This window comes from Macaca thibetana, chromosome 20 (assembly GCF_024542745.1).
Source record: "Macaca thibetana thibetana isolate TM-01 chromosome 20, ASM2454274v1, whole genome shotgun sequence".
Lineage (NCBI taxonomy): Eukaryota > Metazoa > Chordata > Mammalia > Primates > Cercopithecidae > Macaca > Macaca thibetana.
The window spans coordinates 57,400,203-57,422,711 of record NC_065597.1 but is presented as its reverse complement, the minus strand read 5'-3'; the positions used below and the strand labels follow the sequence as shown (position 1 = coordinate 57,422,711).

Here is a 22,509-nt window from a genome sequence, read left to right as displayed (position 1 = left end):
TTGGGAGGCCAAGGCGGGTGAATCAGCTGAGGTCAGGAGTTCAAGAGAAGCCTGGTCAATGTGGTAAAACCCCATCTCTACTAAGAATACAAAAATTAGCCGGGCGTGGTGGTGCGTGCCTGTAATGCCAACTACTTGGGAGGCTGAGGCAGGAGAATCGCTTGAACCCGGGAGGTGGAGGTTGCAGTGAGCTGAGATTGCGCCACTACACTCCACGCTGGGTGACATAGCAAGACTCCATCTCAAAAAAAAAAAAAAAGGGTGAAGAGGTTTTTTTTTGACAGAACTTTTTCTTAATTGGCACCTCCTCTTTATGAATAAATTAATATGGAATCAAGTTTCCCCAGAGTAAATGGAAACTTGATTTCCTTCTTGTGGATTTAGAACACAGGGAAACATAATTAATTTGATAGCAGCAACCAAAAATGTAAAAATGTTTATTTGAGTTGAGAGGTGCTGAGTTTATCCGGTTCATGAAAAAAGAAGCTTTAATTAGCAAAGAGGGGTATAAGATAATAGTGGGATAATTTAAATGTTCAGGGTAACAAATGTTCTCTAGAACTTTTTAAACCACTTTAGCAGTACCCCCACTTGACTGCATTGTGTTAAATTAGTTTTCCCTCAATCCCTTCAATTACTTCTTCAAAAACATGCTTATAGATTTAGAACTGTTGAAAAAGTTTCAAGGGAACTTATGACTTTATTTTAAGCTGGTGAGGGTCTCTTTTGATTGTCCTAGTCTGTGGGGGATCTTCTGAAAGTGGGAGTTATGGTTTGGGTACTAAACTCAGTATGTTTTCACAGGATCATTGGGATGCAGCTGATCACAAGTCTTGGCCTTCCGGAGTTTGACATTGCCAGGAACGTTCTAGAACTGATCTATGCACAAACTCTGGTGTGGTAAGTTTTGTGACTCAGCAAAATGCCCAGTGGTTCCCACATGACTGTGGAGTTGGTGTTTTGGTGGCAAAGTCCCAGAATCTGTTGTTTTTAAAGCTGCATGGGTGATACCCCATCCAGCCAGTCTGAGAACCATGAATTTAGCATTTAGACTACCATTTTCCTTTATGAGAGCTTAAGGACTTCAGACAAGAATCAGCATAGAGCAGGGATCCCAACCTGGAGGCCTGGAGGCCACCTATAGGTGTGAGTCACCATGTCAGCCTATTCATTTATTTTTGAGACAGGGTCTCACTCTGTTGCTCAGGCTGGAGTGCAGTGGCATGATCATGGCTCACTGCAGCCTCAACCTCCTGGGCTCAAGCAATCTTCCTGCCTTACTTTTCCTTATTTATTTTAACATGATGCAGTTAATGCCGGAATTCTGTATGGTGAATCACATTCCCAGGTTCCATCTGATGGGGTGTTGCTAATTTGAAAGTATTGGATTTAGAACAGGATAAACTGAATTCTGAGGCTGGCTCTGCCACTCATGGAGATCACTGTGCTTGTCTGAGCCTCAGACTCATCTGTAAATGCATATACGAATGGCTGCCTTTAAGGCCAGGTGTGGTGGCTCAAGCCTGTAATCCTAGCACTTTGGGAGGCTGAGGCGGGCGGATCACCTAAGGTCAGGAGTTCAAGACCAGCCTGACCAACATAGTGAAACCCCATCTCTACTAAAAATACAAAATTAGCCATGAATGGTGGCACATGCCTGTAATCCCAGCTACTCGGGAGACTGAGACACGAGAATCGCTTGAACCCGGGAGGCGGAGGTTGCAGTGAGCCAAGATTGTGCCATGGTACTCCAGCCTGAGCAACAAGAGTGAAACTCTGTCTCAAAAAAAAAAAAAAAAAAAGGCCAGAGCGGTGGCTCATGCCTGTAATCCCAGCACTTTGGGAGGCCGGATCACCTGAGGCTAGGAGTTTGAGGCCAACCTGGCCAACATGGCAAAACCCCGTCTCTACTAAAATACACACAAAAATTAGCCAGGCGTGGTTGTGGGTGCCTGTAATCCCGGCTACTTGGGAGGCTGAGGCAGGAGAATCACTTGAACCTGGGAGGTAGAGGCTGCAGTGAACAGAGATCGTGCCATTGCGCTCCAGCCTGGGTGACAAGAATGAAACTTTGTCTCAAAAAAAAAAAAAAAAAAAAAAAGAAAAAAGAATAGTTGCCTTTGAATCATGTTGAGGATTAAATGCCATGGTAGATGAAAACTGCTTTGCAAACACTAATATGTCATACAACGGGAGAGTGTTTTATTTTCTGACTCTTTAAAGTTGCCCTGGGTGATTTGACTGTCTGCAAATAACTCAAAGTTAATGAGTTTATTTTTTAGACACAGTGAGGACCTTTCTTTGGTAGTTTAATAAGTGATGTGTTTGCATGCTGCTAGATCACCTGCTGGCAATTTGGCAGTTTACAAAATCCTTTCTTCCACATTATTTCAACTAGGACGCCACTGGGCAAGTTACTAAAACTCTCTCTAAACCTTAGTTTTTTAATCTTTAAATGGTAGAGATACCTACTCACAGTGTTTTTGAGGTGATTTAAATAGGCATGGTGGCTCACACCTGTAACCCCAGAACTTTGGGAGGCCGAGGTGAGCAGATCACTTGAGGTCAGGAGTTCGAGGCCAGCCTGGCCAACATGGTGAAACCCTGACTCTACTAAAAAATACAAATTAGGCAGCTGTGGTAGCAGACGCCTGTAATCTCAGCTACTAGAGAAGCTGAGGCAGGAGAATCACTTGAACCAGGGAGGCGGAGGTTGTAGTCAGCCGAGATCATGCCACTGCACTCCAGCCTGGGAGATAGAGCGACACTCCGTCTCAAAAAGAAAAAAAAAGAAATTACCATTATGACTTCTGGGCCTTTGAGATTTTTGTTGCTAAATCACGAATAAGCATAATCAGAAACACGTATCTTTTCTTTTTTTCCATGGTTATTACAGTTCTAACCTTTGTGGGTTTTAGGAGAATATTGCCTGTGATTGTGAGTTTTACAAGAAGATAATATAATGACAGAAAAGGATATATGTTAGGGACAGTGATAGAGATGAAGTGAGGAACATGTTTCCCAAGTTTTAGTCTATTGTACACCAGCCTGCCTAATTTTTGGTATAGTGATGTTATATCTACTTAATTTTATGTGCTATTATCTACTTAATTTTTTTTATCATTTGCCTTTTTTTTTAAGTAGATGTGCTATTATCTACTTAATTTTTTTTTTTATCATTTGCCTTTTTTTTTTTTACTCAAATACATTTTTTTATAATGTCATGGTAGATGATAACTGCTTTTCATCAGCCTCCCAAAGTGCTGGGATAACAGGAGTGAGCCACCATGCCCATTTATTCCTCTCAAAAAACCCTGTGAGTAGGGTTGTCCTACTAGTATGTCCACCATATAAAGATTAGAAAACTAAGGTTTAGAGAGAGTTTAAGTAACTTGCCCAATGGCATCCTAGTTGAAATGATGTGGAAGAAAGGCCTTTGTAAATGGCCAGACTGCTTTTCCCAACATCAGCAGTCTTCCTGGGGTCAGTAAGACTCTAGATGTCAAAACATCAGGCGCCTGGCACCACGCTCAGCTAAGTTTTGTATTTTTAGTAGAGACAGGGGTTTTGCCATGTTGGCCAGGCTGGTTTCGAACTCCTGACCTCAGGTGATCTGCCCGCTTCAGTCTCCAAAAGTGATGGGATTACAGGCGTGAGTCACTGCGCCTGGCCTCTCACATACATTTTTAAGGGAGTCTTTATTTACGATCATAAATGGAAAACCAGTGCCATTTGATAGAAATCGCAAATAACTGGAAAAATAAAAGCAATCCCATTCCAAAATGTCACTAAATTCTAGCGAGATGTTACTGTTTGCCAAGTCTCTCAGCCCAAAGCCTACTCCTTTTTTGTTAAAAAATGGGAGATTGGCATGTGTTAGGAGTTACAGCATTCTAGAACCACACTGAGATTTTCTCCTTTTGTTGCTCACGAGCACTGCAGGAGAGTTGGAAAGGGAATGCCTTTCTCATTTGGAACTCAGCGCTGTTCAATGCCTTGTCCCTACAGAACCTCAGAACTTGAATACCATGGGGGAGGAAGAAAAAGGCGGGGAAAGCATAGGGTATGCCCTAAATTTGGGACACGCTAGCTTAGGGCATGCTGAATACCGTCTGTTGGTTTAGTAGGTGGATGGGTGATTTCTCTATAAAATCTCCTTTTCAGAGCTGGGAAGAAGGCAGCTGAGGATACTGGGTATGGTAGGAATCTGCCTCATTTGCTGGGATGGAAGCAGGCCCCCTCTGTATTAGTTGGCTGGAGCTACCATAACAAAGTCCCACACACTGAGTGGCTTAAACAACAGCAATTTCATATCTCACAGTTCTGGAGGCCAGAGGGCCAAGATCAAGATGCCGGTGGGGTTGGTTTCTTCTGAGCGTCATAAGGGAGGGATCTGTCTCAAGCCTCTTTCCTTGGTTTATAGACGGCCATCTTCTTCCCAAGGTCTTCGTTTCTCTGTGTGTCTATGTCCTACTCTCTTCTTTTTTTGTTGTTAAGATGGAGTCTTGCTCTGTTGCCCAGGCTGGAGCGCAATGGCACAATCTCGGCTCACTGCAACCTCCGCCTCCCAGGTTCAAGCGATTCTCCTGCCTCAGCTTCTCAAGTAGCTGAGATTACAAGCATGCGCCATCATGCCTGGCTAATTTTTGTATTTTTAGTAGAGATGGGGTTTCACCATGTTGGCCAGGCTGGTCTCGAACTCCTGACCTCAGGTGATTCACCCGCCTTGGCCTCCCAAAGTTCTGGGATTACAGGCGTGAGCCAGCATTCCTGGCCTCCTAATCTCTTCTTTTAGGGTCACCAGTTGTACTGGATTAGGGTCTCCTACTGTGATCTCGTTCTACCTTAAGCACCTCTCCAAGGCCCTGTCTCCAAATACAGTCACGTTCTGAGATATTGGGGGTTAAGGCCTCAATATATGGATTTTGGGGACACACAATCCAGGCCACAACATCCTCTTTCTCTTCCTTCCAAGCATCCCAGATTCACCTCGACTCCTTTTGTCTCCCCCGGCCTCTGACACTCACCCTCTCTCCCTCGCAGGATTGGAATCTTCTTCTGCCCCCTGCTGCCCCTTATCCAAATGATTATGCTTTTCATCATGTTCTACGCCAAAAACGTGAGTCAGTCCGACGTTGCCATCAGTTAGCTTTGTTCAGTCGCCTGTGACCTGGTGGCGCTTAAAGCTGGGGAAGGGGGCTCTGCAAAGGTCTCAGGAAGCTGGGCCTGGCTGGGGTTCCTCTGCTGCTGCTGTGGCTGCAGATGGGAGGTGGCTGCCTCTCTCTCTTCAGATCAGCCTGATGATGAATTTCCAGCCTCCGAGCAAAGCCTGGCGGGCCTCACAGATGATGACTTTCTTCATCCTCTTGCTCTTTTTCCCATCCTTCACCGGGGTCTTGTGCACCCTGGCCATCACCATCTGGAGGTAGGAGAAGGTGGCCTTGGGGGAGGTAGGAGAAGGTGGCCTTGGGGGAGGTTTTAGAGACTGGGCGGATGGGTGTGTGTTTTAAAATGTAGGTTTAATTACAATTCAGGTGTGGTGAGGTTGGGCGCAGTGGCTCACGCCTATAATCCCAGCACTATGGGAGGCCGAAGCCGGTGGATCACTTGAGGCCAGGAGTTCGAGATGAGCCTGGCCAACATGGTGAACTCGTCTCTACTAAAAATACAAAAATTAGCCAGGCGTGGTGGTGCATGCCTGTAATCCCAGCTGCTCAGGAGGCTGAGGCAGGAGAATCGCTTGAACCCGGGAGGTGGAGGTTGCAGTGAGCCAAGATTGCACCATTGCGCTCTAGCCTGGGTGACAGAGTGAGACTCTGTCTCAGTAAATAAATAAATAAATAAGTAAATAAATAAATAATCTAGGTGTGGTGAAGCCCAACAGGTCAGGAATGACCACCACTAGAAAGATAGTTTATTACTCACAGTTCCTGAGAAGGGGAGGCACTCTGTGCCACAAAGGACCACAGAGGGAAGCATCGGGGTAGGTCAGGAGGCAGAGGGAGTGAGGGGAAACGTGGGCTAGAGCCTTTCTTGTGGTTTTCTATGGTAAGGAATGGGCAAGGCAGGGGAAGCAGGTTTAGGGTTGGCTGGTTTGTCAGTAGGCTATGGGATGTGGATCTGCCCTCAGTTGTCTGGCACTTGGCCCTGGGGTGATTAGGGCAGGGGAGTGGTGGCCCAGATGTGAGAGCCTGATAAAGGGGGCGGTTGGGGGTGTGGGATCTGGATCGGTTGGTTTGCATTTGAAAGTGGGCTCTGTAAGCTAGCCCAAGGAAGGGCAGCTAGCCCAGGGAGCTGGAATCAGTAAGACCCCAGATGTTAAAACATCAGAATAAAAAGACATGCTTAATACAGTGTCTAACCTAAGTTCCCTGGCTAACCAACAGACACTAAAAGCCAGGGAGGGAATACATCCTCGTTTGATCACCACCCATCTGACAGCCATAGTCAGGAGTAGCTTTCTCACTTCTGCCAAGAACTGAAGCTTCCCAGAATGGGGAGATGCCCCCGCACCCTGTTCCTCCACATCCGGAACAGAACTTCATCTAAATTAACAGAAAGGCAGGATGAACCCGGCTCCTCCCACCTCTACAACCCCACCTCCCTTTGGCTCCACTGTACCCTACCCCACCGCCCTCACCCCATTCCTGGAAGCCAGCAAGCCCCTCCCAACATGGGCAGAGTCCTCTGAGTGAAGTCCTCTCCCCACTCCCTTTGCTTGGCTGCCTCCTCTCCACCCTCTGATTCTCAGCTCCAAGGTCCTCTCCAAGATCTGACCTTCACAGCCCTCCTTGTCTGCTCTCAGTTCCCCACTGCTTCTCTCCCTCGGGCCTGAGTTTCTTTCCTTCATTCCATCATTCATAATCAGGAATGCCTCTGTGTGAGTCTTTGTTTAATTGTTACTCAACGATTGTCCATTTTTCCCACCAGAATGTAAGCCCAATAGGGCAGGAACTTGCTTAATGTGAAGTCCCCAGAGCCTGACTAGAATAGTGCTTAACAGAATAAACCATGGTTGATGAACAAGGGAGATGATTTTTAGGACACCCGTGAAACTGGGGCCCTCAGTTCCTTACTCCACAACATTCTTGCTCCTCTTGGCGTATCCACTCTCTTCTCTCTCTTCCTCACCAGTTCCTTGTTGCTGTATAGTTTCTGCTCATTCCTCCATAGCTAACAGGCTTCCCTCTTTATGCTTCTTCATTCAATTTCTTTCTTTGAGACAGGGCCTTACTCTGTCACCCAGGCTGGAGTGCAGCGGCACAATCATAGCTCAAACTCCTGGGCTCAAGTGATTCTCCCACCTTAGCCTCCGAAGTAGCTGGGACTATAGGCACACATCACCATGCCTGGCTAATTATTATTATTATTATTATTATTATTATTATTATTTAGAAATGGGGGTCTCACTATGTTGCCTAGGCTGGTTTTGAACTCTTGGCCTCAAGTGATCCTCCTGCCTTGGCCTCTCAAAGTGCTGGAATTGCAGGCGAGCCACCATACTTGGCTTTAATTCAAGTTCTTTTTTAGACAGCGTCTTGCTCTGTTGCCCAGTCTGCAGTACAGTGGCGTGATCACAGCTCACTATAGCTTCAACCTCCTGGGCTCAAGCGATCCTCCCACCTCAGCCTCCTACGTAGCCAGGACCACAGGCATGTGCTGCCATGCCCAGCTAATTCTTTATTTTTTTGTAGAGATGGAGTCTCACTATGTTGCCCAGGCTGGTCTTGAACTTCTGGGCTCAAACAGTCCTCCCATCTTGGCTTCCCAAACTGTTGGGATTAGAGGCATGAGCCATAGTGCCTGGCCTTAATTCAAGTTCTTAAGAAAAAGAGTCTGACTGCCCCCATTCATATCATTGAGCCAAGTTACCGCAGAAGTCACTGCCTGGCCTTTGGATTGGCTGCTGTTGGGTGAGGTGATCCCTCTGATCTGAGAGCCGGTCCTTGGAGTGCAGGTCACCCCAGCAAGGCTGTGAGCAAGAGGGTTTCTTTGGGAAGCGGGTGTGAGTGGATCAGGCAAGACTTGATGTTTTCAGGCCCAGAGCCCAGAAAGGACACCCTGATTCTAAAATAACCATCCCTGAGTCTTGTGCTAGAGATGTTCTTCCATCTTTGTTTGACCAGATTGAAGCCTTCAGCTGACTGTGGTCCTTTTCGAGGTCTGCCTTTCTTCATTCACTCCATCTACAGCTGGATCGACACCCTGAGTACACGGCCTGGCTACCTGTGGGTTGTTTGGATCTATCGGAACCTCATTGGAAGTGTGCACTTCTTTTTCATCCTCACCCTCATTGTGCTGTGAGTGTGGTATCTGGGGAATCTCACAGGGAAAGCCAGGAGCTCTCGGGGGAAACAGCAGTGGGGATGTTTGGTTGGAAAGCAAATGGCTGTAGTATAGCTCAGTGTTCTGGGTGACTCTACCCTTGCATAGGTAGTTTTCCTTCTTTCCTTCCTTCCTCCCTCCCTCCCTCCCTCCCTCCCTTCCTCCCTTCCTCCTTTCCTCCTTTCCTTCCCCTCCCTCCCTCCCTCCTCCCTCCTCCTCCTTTCCCTCCCTCCCTCCCTCCCTCCCTTCCTCCCTTCCTCCTTTCCTTCCTTCCTCCCTCCCTCCCTCCCTTCCTTCCTTCCATCCTTCCTTATACCCTTCCTCCCTTCCTTGCTTTCCTTCCTTTTCTTCTTTTCTTTTCTCTTCTCTTCCCTTCCCCTTCCTCCTTCCCTCCGTCACTCTCTCTTTCTCCCTTCCCCTTCCTTTCCGTTCCTTTCCCTTCCCTTTCCGTTCCTTTCCCTTCCCTTTCCGTTCCTTTCCCTTCCCTTTCCGTTCCTTTCCCTTCCCTTTCCGTTCCTTTCCCTTCCCTTTCCGTTCTTTTTCCTTTCTGTTCCTTCCTTTACATTCTCTTTTATTTTCTTTCTTTCTCTCTTTCTTTCTTTCTTTTTCTTTCTTTCTCTCTCTCTCTTCCTTCCTTCCTTCCTTCCTTTCTCTCTTTTTGTTTCTTTCTTCCTCTCTCTCTCTCCCTTTCTTGCTTTCTCTTTCTCCTTCTTTCCCCCTTCCCTTCCCTTCCCTTCCTTCTCTTTCTTTCCTTTCTCTTTTGGTTGAGATGGGGTCATGATCTATCACCCAGGCTGGACTGCAGCGGCATGGTCATGGCTTGCTGCAACCTCAACCTTTTCAGGCTCAAGCAATCCTCCCACCTCAGCCCCCAAGTAGCTGGGATTGCAGGTGTGTACCACTACACTTGGCGAATTTTTAAATTTTTTTGAGAGATGGGGTCTCCCTGTGTTGTCCAGGCTGGTCTCAAACTCCTGGCCTCAAGTTATCCTCCTGCCTCAGCCTCTCAAAGTGTTGGGATTACAGGTGTTAGCCACCTTGCCCGATCTTACTTTGATAGTTTTTTTAAAAGTTATTTAGCCTGCTGCAGTGGCTTGTGCCTGTAGTCTGAGCTTCTTGGGAAGTTGAGATGGGAGGATTGCTTGAACCTAGGAGTTTGAGGCTGATCTCTGTGTTCTCTGATCGTGCCACTGCACTCCAGCCTGGGCAACAGAGCAAGACCTCTTCTCTGGGGAAGGGAGGAAAGATTATATACTATCTTCTTGGCTTAGGGAATTTTTTTTTTTTTTTTTTTTTTTTTTTTTTGAGACAGAGTCTCACTCTGTCGCCCAGGCTGGAGTGCAGTGGTGCGATCTCAGCACACAGCAAGCTCTGCCTCGCGGGTTCATGCCATTCTCCTGCCTCAGCCTCCTGAGTAGCTGAGACTGCAGGCACCCACCACCATGCTCGGTTAATCTTTTTGTATTTTTGGTAGAGACAGGGTTTCACCGTGTTAGCCAGGATGGTCTCGATCTCCTGACCGCAAGTGATCCACCTGCCTTGGCCTCCCAAAGTGCTGGGATTACAGGCATGAGCCACCACGCCCCATCGTCTTAGGGATTTTTTTAAACTTGTTTTATTAAGAAAGCAATACCTGCTGTTCTCCTTTTAAGGAGATGACATGCCCAGAGATGCTAAATTAATTGGTCTGAAGAGGGGCTGTGGCATGGGCTTATTTCCCCCTTCCAGGTGATTCCATGAGCAACCAGGTTGAGAACCATTGTTCCAATGTATTTAAACTATAACTCACCCTGACATGAGTTTTCAAAAACACATTTGGGCCCAAATCCATCTGCAGCACAGATTCCAGTTCCTTTGCATCCAGTGGAAATTCGGAGCCTGCAAAACATTGGCAAGAGTGTCTGTCATTCTTTCTTTTCTCCTCTTCCAGAATCATCACCTATCTTTACTGGCAGATCACAGAGGGAAGGAAGATTATGATCAGGCTGCTCCATGAGCAGATCATTAATGTAAGTCCCCTTGCATCCCTCTGATGTCCACTGTCACCCTTTTTAAACGCTGTATAAGGGACACTTTCAAACATCCTCCAAAATAAAGAGAATACTACAATGAACTCTCATATCCCTGCCGTCAGCCCTAACAACCATCAATGTTTTTATATTCTTATTTCATCTACGCTTTCTCTTCCCAGCAAATCCCTTATTTTTATTCTTATTAATTATTATTATTATTATTATTATTATGAGACAGAGTTTTGCTCTTGTTGCCCAGGCTGGAGTGCAGAGGCGCAATCTCGGCTCACTGCAATTTCCACCTCCAGGGTTCAAGCGATTCTCCTGCCCCAGTCTCCCAAGTAGCTGGGATTACAGGTGCCCGCCACTACGCCCAGCTAATTTTTATATTTTTATTGGAGACAGGGTTTCACCATGTTGGCCAGACTGGTCTCGAACTGCTGACTTCAGGTGATCCACCTGCCTCCCAAAGTGATGGGATTACAGACGAGAGCCACCACACCCAGCCTTATTTTATTTTTTTAGAGGTGGGGGTCTTGCTATGTTGCCCTGGCTAGATTCAAATTCCTGAACTCCTGACTCAGCCTCCGGAGTGGCTGAGATTTCAGGCAGATGCCACTCCACCTGGCTCCCCGGATTATTTTAAAGCAAATCTTAGGCTTTATATTATTTTTTATATATTAAAACTTTTATGTACATCTCTATGAGATAAAGACTTTTATTTTATTTATTTATTTTGAGACAGTTTCACTCTTGTTGCCCAGGCTGGAGTGCAGTGGAGCGATCTTGGCTCACTGCAACCTCTGCCTCCCGGGTTCAAGTGATTCTTGTGCCTCAGCCTCCCATGTAGCTGGAATTGCAGGCACATGCCACCACACCCGGCTAATTTTGTATTTTTAGTAGAGATGGGATTTCTCCACATTGGTTGGGCTGGTCTCAAACTTCCAGCCTCAGGTGATCCGCTCGCCTCGGCATCCCAAAGTGCTGGGATTACAGGCGTGAGCCACCACATCCAGCCGAGATAAAGACTTTTAAAAAAACATAACTACAATATCATCATCATACTTAAAAAGAAAAAACTTACCAATAATTTATTATTATCATCTTGTATCCAATGTTTACGTTTCCCCAGTTGTCCCCTTAAGTGTCTTTTTATATTAGAACTATACAATTCAGGATCTGAAAAGGGGGTACATGTTGCATTTGGTTGATGTGCCTTTGTTTCTTTCTTTTTTTTTTGTTTTTTTGAGACGGAATCTCACTGTGTCTCCCAGGCTGGAAGGCAGTGGCATGATTTTGGCTTACTGCAACCTCTGCCTTTCAGGTTCAAGTGATTCTCCTGCCTCAGCCTTCTTAGTAGTTGGGATTACAGGTGTGTGCCACCATGCCCAGCTAATTTTTGTATTTTTAGTAGAGATGGGGTTTCACCATGTTAACTAGACTGGTCTCAAACTCCTGACCTCAAGTGATCCACCCGCCTCGGCCTCCCAAAGTGCTGGGATTACAGGCGTGAGCCACCGCGCCCAGCTGAAATGCCTAACTTTCTTTTACTCTATAACCATTTACCACCTCCCCTCCCCACTTCCTCTTTTCTTTTTATTTTTTTATTTTTATTTATTTATTTATTTTTTTGGAGACGGAGTCTCGCTCTGTGGCCCAGGCTGGAGTGCAGTGGCCAGATCTCAGCTCACTGCAAGCTCCGCCTCCCGGGTTTACGCCATTCTCCTGCCTCAGCCTCCTGAGTAGCTGGGACTAGAGGCGCCCGCCACCTCGCCCGGCTAGTTTTTTGTATTTTTTAGTAGAGACGGGGTTTCACCGAATTAGCCAGGATGGTCTCGATCTCCTGACCTTGTGATCCGCCCGTCTCGGCCTCCCAAAGTGCTGGGATTACAGGCTTGAGCCACCGTGCCCGGCCCTTTTTATTCTTAAAGAATGTAGGTCATCTGTTTCATATTTTCCATATCCTACATATATCTTTTTGTTTGTTTGTTTTGACACGGAGTCTCGCTCTGGGGCACATGCCTATGGGGGATACTGGAAACCATTTTTCCTGGCTATTGAGACGTGGCATGTAAGTTGCTTCCAGCAGCCGACTTCTGAAGGCTACTTTCTCAAGCCTGTTAGGGTTGTTGCTTTAGAGGAGAATATTACAGTGCAGGAAGGCTCTGGGGGATAATTTGGTTTTACTGTGAAATGTTTCTTTTCTTTCACCAAAAGATGGCAGCAACCTCCATCCAACTTCTAGGACCCTACCTGCCTGAAAATCGATGTTCTTCCCATCAATTGCTTTCTCAATTCCATACCATCATTCATTCATGTTTTTGTTTCTTTCTGGTTTTGTTTTCCTTCTTGGTAGGAAGGCAAAGATAAAATGTTCCTGATAGAAAAGTTGATCAAGCTGCAGGATATGGAGAAGAAAGCAAACCCCAGCTCACTCGTTCTGGAAAGGAGAGAGGTGGAGGTGAGGTTGGAGACTGCCTTGGGGACCCCTGGGACACGAACTTGCCTCCATGTAAAAGGCGCATCAGAGAACTACAGACCAAGCTCTTGGGATCACGGAAGGGCCCTTCACTCTTTGTCTAAGTATTTCTGTGGTTTTTACTTAAAAAGTAATATTCATGGCTGGGCGCGGTGGCTCACACCTGTAATCCCAGCACTTTGGGAGGCCTAGGCTGGTGGATCACGAGGTCGGGAGTTTGAGACCAGCCTGGCCAATATGGTGAAACCCCGTCTCTACTAAAAATACAAAAATTAGCTGGGCGTGGCTGCATGCGCCTGTAGCCTCAGCTACTCAGGAGGCTGAGGCAGAAGAATCGCTTGAACCCAGGAGGCGGAGGTTGCGGTGAGCCTAAAGAAAAGTAATATTCATTTATTCAGCACTTTTCATGCCTGTACTTTTTCTAGGTGCTGGGGTTACGGTGAGCAAAACAAAGCCCCTGCCCTCATGGAACTTGCACGTTTATTTTTCACAACCCTGATAATACAGAAGTAGATCCCACTGATATGAAAAGGGCCCTGAAATCTCATCTCACTATGAATACTTCAGTGTCTAGTCTTGCAAATCTATTTCCCTAGGCATCTGCAAACATACCTGTATCTACCAACACTTTACTTGTTTATTACAAAAGTGAGGCTATATTATACAAATAGTATCATAACTTCCCTCCCCCGCAGCCCACCACTTAATACTATATCTTGGACGATGTTTAATTCTGTACATATTTGGATATTTGGGTTGTTTCTATGTTTTTAAATACTCAAAACAGTAGGTAATGAAATATTTTGTTACAATTATTTTTTGTGCGGTTGTAATCGCAGCTACTCAGGAGGCTGAGGTGGGAGGGGAGGACTGCTTGAGGCCAGGAGTTTAAGACCAACAAAGCGAAACCCCATCCCTTAAAAATTTTCAATAATTAGACACGGTGGCTCACAACTGTAGCCTCAGCTACTCAGGAAGCTGAGGTGAGAGGATTGCTCAAACCCAGTGAGGCTGAGTGAGGCTACAGTGAGCTATGATCCCATCACCGCACTCCAGCTTGGGAGACAGAACAAGACCCTATCTCTTAAAAAAATTACCCTGGGCGCAGTGGCTCCCTCCTGTAATCCCCAGCACTTTGGGAGGCCAAGGCGGGCATATCACTTGAGGTCAGGGGTTCAAGACCAGCCCGGCAAACATGGTGAAACCCATCTCTACTAAAAATATAAAAAACAAAAACAAACAAACAAGAAAACTGAGCTGGGTGTCGTGGTGCACATCTGTAATCCCAGCTACTTGGGAGGCTGAAGAACAGGAATCACTTGAACCCAGGAGGTGGAGGTTGCAGTGAGCCAAGGTCATGCCACTGCACTCCAGCCTAGGCAACAGAGCAAGACTCCATGTCAAAAAAAAAAAAAAAAAAAAAAAATTAAAAAGTATTTTTCTGAATATTTCTGCCACAAAGCATGTACATGACAATGTTAATAGATAGTGCTATATCATTCCCTTAAAAAGATTTAATCAATTTCATTCTTATCAAGAGAATATAAAGATACATGAAACCCTGCTCTAATTCCAAAGCCTTGCTTGCTTCCTGAGTGTCCTGAAAATACAGATGAACAGTAAATCCACCTTAATGCAAATGCCACTCATGTTGGAAATTGTGATCTTGACAGAAGTGACTGACATGTAATTTTCCATCTGTGCAAATTTATACTGTCAGCACAATTTGGGTAAGGGATCTAGAGGCCTAAAGGTAGATCCTCTGAAGGTGGGGACCATGTCTGTGCACTTGTCACCCCAGGTTCTAATTTATTACCTGGCATAATATGAATGCTCAGTGAATATCTATGGAATGGCCGGGCACGGTGGCTCACGCCTGTAATCCCAGCACTTTGGGAGGCTGTAGTGGACAGATCACTTGGGGTCAGGAGTTCGAGACCAGCCTGACCAACATGGTGAAACCCTGTCTCTACTAAAAAAAAAAAAAAAAAAAAAAAAAAGCCGGGCGTGGTGGCAGGCATCTATGATCCCAGCTACTCCAGAGGCTGAGGTGGGAAAATCGCTGGAACCTGGGAGGTGGAGGTTGCAGTGAGCTGAGATCATGCCATTCCGCTCCAGCCTGGGAGACAAAGCAAGACTCTGTCAAAAAAAAAAAAAAAAAAAAAAAAAAAGATTATCTGTGGAATGAATGAATGGAATCACTCTCCCTAAAAAACAAAACATGTTCAATATTTCTATGGCAGAGACTTGGCCTTAATCTGTCATCCCTTAATTTTAAAACGGTGGAGGGCTCACAAATTGTGCCAACTATGCAACAAGACCCAGAATCTGCATTCTTCCTCCGTGACGTGGTTGCCTGTTTTTTACTTTTTCAGCAACAAGACGCTTTGCATTTGGGGGAACGTGATAGCAGTCTTGGTGAGTAATTGAACTGGGACAGAATAAGACACTAATATATTTCTGGTGAAATATCCTAAGATAAGTGTAGAATTGCTCGTGTGTCCGTTACTTTTTCAGTTGCAAACTGGATCCAAACTGGCTTAAGCAAAATTCCAAGAATAATTCTTGCTTTAGGTCTAGCCTAATGCAGGAACTCACAATGTCACCAGAACTCGGTTTTTTTCAGTTCCGTTCTTACCCACGTTAGTTCCTTTTGCAATAGACTCTTCTTAATAAGTGCAAGACAGCTTTATCAACTTCTTATATCTTCTCAGAGTCAGTCTGGTGGGAAAGACTGAGGGACCGAGGATTCTCATGGTGTTTCATAGGATGTGACTGGGTGATGTCCCTGTCTATGAACCAATTGTTGTGGCTACAAAAATGTGGCAGTTCCCTTGGTCACATGATTTCATCTGTCGATACAGGTGGTACAACCATGAAGACCATAGGGACCGAGAGTAGGGAAGGGTGACTTCCCAAGGAAGATCTGGGGCCGATGCCAGGAGAGTGAATTCTGGGCAGGAAACAAACAAACCCATTTATGTTTTGGGGATAGCATTTACTGATGACTTCCAGTGATGGGAGTTCAAGGGGGAAGATTATAGAAACTAAAAGGAGGAGGCAAGGAAGGCAAGAGAAGCTATGGGCTCTTGAAGGCCAAGTTGGTCTTTCCCTTGCAGAGATGGGGCAGAGAGTGCCTGCGTTAACTTCTCTTTCCTGTGTCCAACCTAGACTTGCGATTTAGAAGATCAGTTCAAGAAGGTAATCCAAGGGCCTGATGACTGTTTTGGTAACCAGACACCAATCAAATAAAGAGAGGAGATGAAAATGGAACAATTTCTTTCATGCCACCTGTGTCTCTAGGAACTGCCCAGAAGAAAATCCAAGCCTTTAGCCAGGAGTAGAAACTGACTACAATGTAAATATCAAAGTAAAATTGGGCATTCCTTGCTATTTTTTACACCTGGATTGCTGATTTTTCAAGACAAAATACTTGGGGTTTTCCAATAAAGATTGTTGTAATATTGAAATGAGCCCACAAAAACCTAGGAAGAGACAACTAGGGAATAATGTATTTTATCTTCAAGAAATGTGTGCATGATTGATTGGTTCTTAGAAATCTCTCCTGCCAGACTTCCCAGACCTGGCAAAGGTTTAGAAACTGTTGCTAAGAAAAGTGGTCCATCCTAAATAAACATGTAATCCTCAAGCAGGGATATGAAGCCTCTGAATTGTAGAACCTGCATTTATTTGTGACTTAGAACTAAAAACATCCCCCATGTCCCAAAGGTGGAATACAACCAGAGGTCTCATCTCTGAGCTTTCTTGCGTATTGATTACATGAGTCTTTGGAGTCAGGGATGGAGGAGGTTCTGCCCCTATGAGGTGTTATACATGACCATCAAAGTCCTACATCAAACTAGCTTTGCACAGTGGCAGTACCGTAGCCAGTGAGATTTATCCGAGACGTGATTATTGCTAATTGAAACTTTTCCCAATACCCCCACTGTGATGACTTGAAATATAATCAGCACTGGCAATTTTTGACAGTCTCTACGGAGACTGGATAAGAAAAAAAAGAAAATAGAAGAAAAGAAATTAGCTGGGTGCAATGGCTTATGCCTGTAATCCCAGCACTTTGGGAGGCTGAGGCAAGCAGATCACTTATAGGTTCTCACTCATAGGTGGGAATTGAACAATGAGATCACTTGGACACAGGAAGGGGAACATCACACACGGGGTCCTATTGTGGGGAGGAAGGGGGGGAGGGATAGCATTAGGAGATATACCTAATGTAAATGACGAGTTAATGGGTGCAGCATTAATGTCAGGAGTTCAAGACCAGCCTGGCCAACATGGTGAAACCCCGTCTCTACTAAAAATACAAAAACTAGTTGGGCGTGGTGGTGCATGCTTATAATCCCAGCTACTTGGCAGGCTGAGGCAGAATTGCTTGAATCCGGGAGGCAGAGTTTGCAGTGAGGCAAGATTGTACCACTGTACTCCAGCCTGGGCAACAGAGTGAGACTCTGTCTCAAAAAAATAAAATAAAATAAATTAAAAGTTTTATTCAAACCAAATATGAAACTGGTGGTGATGTGTGGAATGTGTGTGTGTGCGCATATGTAATGAATACGTGTGTGTATAATTTTTTTGCAGATTTGCCAAATGATTCACAAGCCATGTGGCTTTTATTTTTTTATTTTAAGTTCTAGGGTACATATGCACAACGTGCAGGTTTATTACATATGTATACATGTGCCATGTTGGTGTGCTGTACCCATTAACTCGTCATTTACATTAGGTATATCTCCTAATGCTATCCCTCCCCCACTTCCTCCCCACAATAGGACCCTTCCTGTGTGATGTTCCCCTTCCTGTGTCCAAGTGATCTCATTGTTCAATTCCCACCTATGAGTGAGAACAGTGGCTGTTCTTAACACTGAAGGGTCCAGCAGAAAGGTGCAATTACTCAGGGGAGAGGAGCCTCCTCTTAAGTAATCACTGTCATAAAACCTAATTGGAACTGAATTTAGAAAGCATTTAAGATACATTCGAAACACAAGCACCCAACCAGTGCTGTCATTTATTCCCTTTTTTTTTTTATTTTTAAGAGATGAGTCCGGGCTGTGTTGCCAGGTTGGACTCAAACTCCTAGGTCAAGCAGTCTTCCCACTTCAGCCTGCCAAGTAGCTGGGACTACAGGCACACGCCACTGCACTTGACCACACACTTTTTCATTCACTTATTTTTTTCATTCACTTCATCGAAGGAATTAATTTCTTTTGGTGTCATCTTTGGTAATAGTTGTATGTAGTGTTCATCCATCCATCCATTCAACAAATATCGACCAAATGTTAGTGGTGAACAAGATGGTGAACAATTCCTGGTGCTGCCTGTCTAGCAGGTTTAGACATGAATTAAATACTTAAGCAATAATTAATTACAGTTGCAGTAGATGCTCTGAAGCAGCACAGGGACTAAGGGAGACTTGTCTGTGGGGTCAGTGCAGGCAGCCCATGGAAGTGATGTTGGAAGTGATTTTATTCCCTTTGGGGTCATCTTCGTGCTGTTTGTGCTTTTTTCTTTGCTTTTTTTTTTTTTTTTTTGAGATGGAGTTGGAGTCTCCCTCTGTCTCCCAGGCTGGAGTGCAGTGGCACAATCTTGGCTCACTGCAACCTCCTCCTCCTGGGTTCAAGCTATTCTCCTGCCTCAGCCTCCTGAGTAGCTGGGATTACAGGCGTGTGCCACCAGGCCCGGCTAATTTTTGTATTTTTAGTAGAGATGGGGTTTCGCCATGTTGGCCAGGCTGGTGTCAAACTCCTGACCTGAGGTGCCGCTCGCTTCGGCCTCCCAAAGTGTTGGGATTACAGGCATGAGCCACCGCGCCCGGCCACTGCCTGGGCTTCTACAATGAAATCTGAACTCTCTCTGAAAGCATCACTTTTGCTCATTCACCAGATGCTAAGTGCTTCCATCTGGAATGCTTCTCCTTTCACATCCATCCTGTGTCTCCACTTCAGTGCAGTCCTGCTTCTCCTGGAGGTGTACATGCATTAGATTACAGGCTCATGCCTGTAATCCCCACACTTTGGGAGGCCAAGGTAGGTGGATCACCTGAGGTCAGGAGTTCGAGACCAGCCTGGCCAACATGGTAAGAACCCATCTCTACTAAAAATGCAAAAATTAGCCAGGCGTGGTGGCATGCACCTGTAATTCCAGCTACTCGGGAGGCTGAGGCATGAGAATTGCTTGAACCCGGGAGGCAGAGGTTGCAGTGAGCCAAGATTGCACCACTGCACTTCAGCCTGAATAAAAAAAGTACTGTACCTGGAAAGCATTTTAAACAGTCTAGGACATGATAGGCAGTCAGTAAATGTTAATTAGCAAGGATTTTACATGCATTCTTTCATTTAATCACCACCACCACAAGAATACTACCCCTATTTTACAAATAAATTAAGTAACTTACCCAAGGTCATACAGCTGGTAAGTTGCTGATTAGGAATGTAGACTTGGCTTTCACTGATTCCAAATCCTGTTATTAACCCTATACTAAGTCTGCCAAGGAAGTGCTTAATAGTACTTATTAACACCTTATTTCATCATTCAAATCCTCCACCTTTTGAAGCCCTTACCATCTTAGCATAGGACCTAAATCCTTAATTTGGCCTGGCTGAATCAAAGGCAAAATGGATTTGGGATGAAGATCAAGAGACAGAAATCTCCTGGCTCTTGAGATCTTCCCACAACACAAAGGGATATTTTTATTATTATGAAATTTTTAGAGATTGGACTCAAACTGTCGCCAAGGCCAGAGTGCAGTGGTGCAATCCTAGCTCACTGCAGCCTCAACCTGCTGGGCTCCAGTGATCCTCCCATCTTGGCCCCAATTTTTAAATTTTTTGTAGAGATGGGGTCTCACTGTGTTGCCCAGGCTAGTGTTGAACTCCTGGCTTCAAGCAGTCCTCCCACCTTGGCTTCCCAAAGTGACAGGATTATAGGCATGAGTCACCATGCCTGGCCAAGGGATATTATTAACTTCATACTGCCCCCAAGAGAAATCCTTCCCTGCCAGTTGCTGTGTACCCTCAGAAGGTACCCCAGGGCTGAATTCAGTTCGCAGAGGGTATTTTCTTTTTTTTTTTTGAGACAGAGTCTCGCTCTTTGGCCTAGGCTGGAGTGTAGTGGTGCAATCTTGGCTCACTGCAACCTTTGACTCCTGGGTTCAAGCAATTCTCCTTGCTTCAGCCTCCTGAGTAGCTGGGATTACAGGCATGTGCCACCATGCCCAGGTAAAGTTTGTATTTTTAGTAGAGACATGATGGCCAGGCTGGTCTTGAACTCCTGGCCTTTAAGTGATCCACCCACCTTAGCCTCCCAAACTGTTAGGATTACAGGTATGAGCCACTGCACCCGGCTTGATGTATCTTCTTTGGTCACTTTTTCCTCCCTCTTTCACTCTAGGCATAACATGGCACGGAAGTACATGCAGTTTAGACATTTGTTCCACTCAATGAACCTATCTTTGTTGTTCATTTTAAAATTCAAGACAATTTTTTTTGCAAATGCTGATTCAAAACGTACCAAGCCCCATCTATCATGCCTATGCCAATACAATCTGTCACAAAAAAGTTTGCTTCTCATTGTCATGTAGCTGTGGGGACTGGTGGCCTTCTAAAATCACTGTTCGGCTGCTGTAAGTGTGAGGCCGGCAACCCATGGCAGGGATGCAGGAGGGAAGCCATGGCTAAGCTGTGGGCCTAGACAAAGGCCACAGATGGGGTTGAAAGGTGAGAGGGGGTAAGCTAGAGGAGACACACGGCGTTGCCATTAACAAAAAATTCAACTTCATTTTAATGTTGCTACCAAGTTCACAGTAAAATCCCTGGAAGTTCAAATTGGAAAGAGCAGAATTGGGATCATGGGCTCAACAATATAAAGGCAGATTCAGTGAGGAGTAAGGGTAGTGGCTCTGGCGGCAGACTGACCTGGATTTGAATGCCAACTGTAACAGACTCAAGACACCTTGGGTAAGTGGTTTTATGAAGTACCTCAGTTCTTCATCAGTAGAAAGAGTGCTAACACCTCCCTAAGACTTTTGTATGGATTGAGTAAGATAATGCATGTTAAACCACTTGTATAGTTTCTGGTTAACTGTAAACAAGAAGTTCTAGTTATCTTTTTTTTTTTTTTTTTAAGAGTCAGGTTCTCACTGTGTCACCAAGGTTGTAGTGCCGTGGTGTAATCATGGCTCATTGCAGCCTTGAACTTCTGGGCTCAAGTGATCCTCCCACCTCAACCTCCTGAGTAGCTGGGACTACAGGCATGCACCACCATGCCTGGCTAATTTTTTTAGAGATGGGGTCTTGCTACATTGCACAGTCTGGCCTCAAGTAATCCTCTTGCCTCAGCTTTCTGAGTTGCTGGGATTATCAGCATGAGCCACTGTGCCCAGCTAAACTGTGACTTTTGAGGCAACCCCTTCCCTTCCACAGAGTTTAGTTTCCTCATTTGCAAAATGAGGACAAACCTAGATGTTCTTGGAAGTTTCTTCCAGTTCTAATTGCCTATCTATAATCACAACTGTTGCAGAGCTTCCTAAAAAGCCTGGAAAAGTGCAACTCTTCCCCCTGGTGGTTTGCAGCTCTCCATTCAAGACGCTGTAAATCCCTCATTGGCTTCAAGACCTCCCTACCATTTTGGTTCTTGCACATTGAAGCCTCACTGGATTGCACAGTGGCTTCCCCAAATTCCGTACGCCTCAGGATATGATGCTTGGCACAGAGTTTTCCTTTAGTGCTCCTTTTAATGATTTTATTAGTATGGCCACAAGTTTGATGTCTACAGTACATGTTAACATAGCTAAATACAAATATTTGAAATAACTGTGGCAAGTTTTAAAATGTCAACTCTGAGTTATCATGCATGTCCCATGCATTTACATCTGCATCTGCAAATTGTACAATTCAATCTGTGCTTATCCTCACTGGGTCTCCCTGTGTGCCTCAGCTAGGGCAGGGCAGGGGCTATTGTGCATTTTTTCAGACCTAGATTTTCAAGAGCAACAGTGTTGAACTCTGGCATTCTATGGTGCATGGTGGCAACACTGGGTTTTGCTTTGGTTCAAGTAAAAATGCAATGACCAACTATTGCATCTGTGTGAGTCACCTGATTCCCCAGGGCCTGGGCTAGCACAAAGGGTATTTTGATATCCCTGTATGAGGCCCCTGGCAGTTTCTGAACCCGTTTCATCCCAGGGTAAAAGTCTAGAAGTGAGGTTCGCAGTCTTCCACCATGCTGTCAGTGATATAGCTGGAACCAAGATGGGATTCGTAGTAACTCTTTTCATCAAAGGTATTAACAGTCCAACCAACAACCTGGATTCCTTTAGCTGACCACTTCTTCAAGTAGGCCCTGGGGAAAGAGGAAAACCAATCCTGTTAGAATAATAAGCAGCTGTCTCAGGAATCTATAATGGCCACTAAGTATGGTGTTCACTGCATACCAGTAGTACCCAGAGGATGCCCCCTACCTGGCCTCTGCACTGTGACCAGAGGGACTGGTCCAAAACCCAGGATGCCATGAACCTTTCTGCACTGTTCCAGCTTAAAACATTTCAGTAGCTCACTATTGAACTGTCCTTGGCACAGCCACTGAAGGGGTGCCTGACCTGGCCCCGACCTGTCTCCTTGGCTTCATCTCACATCACACTCCCCCTTTCTTTTCTGTGCTGATTCATTTTAAATTAAT

The 22,509-nt window shown here is 45.4% G+C and overlaps 3 protein-coding genes and 1 non-coding gene across 7 annotated transcripts in view; 3 read left to right on the top strand and 1 right to left on the bottom strand.

The window, feature by feature from the left end:
• Window positions 1-16,572, top strand: part of TMC5 (transmembrane channel like 5) — a 61,904-nt gene extending 45,332 nt beyond the window's left edge. For both annotated transcript variants that reach the window (XM_050775003.1, XM_050775004.1), the window contains 8 exons: window positions 805-900; window positions 5,044-5,119; window positions 5,292-5,425; window positions 8,127-8,300; window positions 10,256-10,334; window positions 12,694-12,798; window positions 15,192-15,234; window positions 15,988-16,572. In XM_050775003.1, coding sequence (XP_050630960.1) covers window positions 805-900; window positions 5,044-5,119; window positions 5,292-5,425; window positions 8,127-8,300; window positions 10,256-10,334; window positions 12,694-12,798; window positions 15,192-15,234; window positions 15,988-16,034 — 754 coding nt within the window. In that variant the 3' untranslated portion in view covers window positions 16,035-16,572. The remainder of the gene's footprint in view (window positions 1-804; window positions 901-5,043; window positions 5,120-5,291; window positions 5,426-8,126; window positions 8,301-10,255; window positions 10,335-12,693; window positions 12,799-15,191; window positions 15,235-15,987) is intronic.
• IQCK (IQ motif containing K) overlaps window positions 1-22,509 on the top strand; it is a 959,718-nt gene that overhangs the window by 582,526 nt on the left and 354,683 nt on the right. The window lies entirely within an intron of this gene.
• LOC126945165 (U4 spliceosomal RNA) lies at window positions 16,678-16,818 on the top strand. Its single transcript, XR_007722333.1, has one exon. It is a non-coding gene; the product is annotated as a U4 spliceosomal RNA (small nuclear RNA).
• GDE1 (glycerophosphodiester phosphodiesterase 1) overlaps window positions 20,267-22,509 on the bottom strand; it is a 241,834-nt gene continuing 239,591 nt past the window's right edge. For all 3 annotated transcript variants that reach the window (XM_050775023.1, XM_050775022.1, XM_050775024.1), the window contains one exon: window positions 20,267-22,173. In XM_050775023.1, coding sequence (XP_050630980.1) covers window positions 22,026-22,173 — 148 coding nt within the window. In that variant the 3' untranslated portion in view covers window positions 20,267-22,025. The remainder of the gene's footprint in view (window positions 22,174-22,509) is intronic.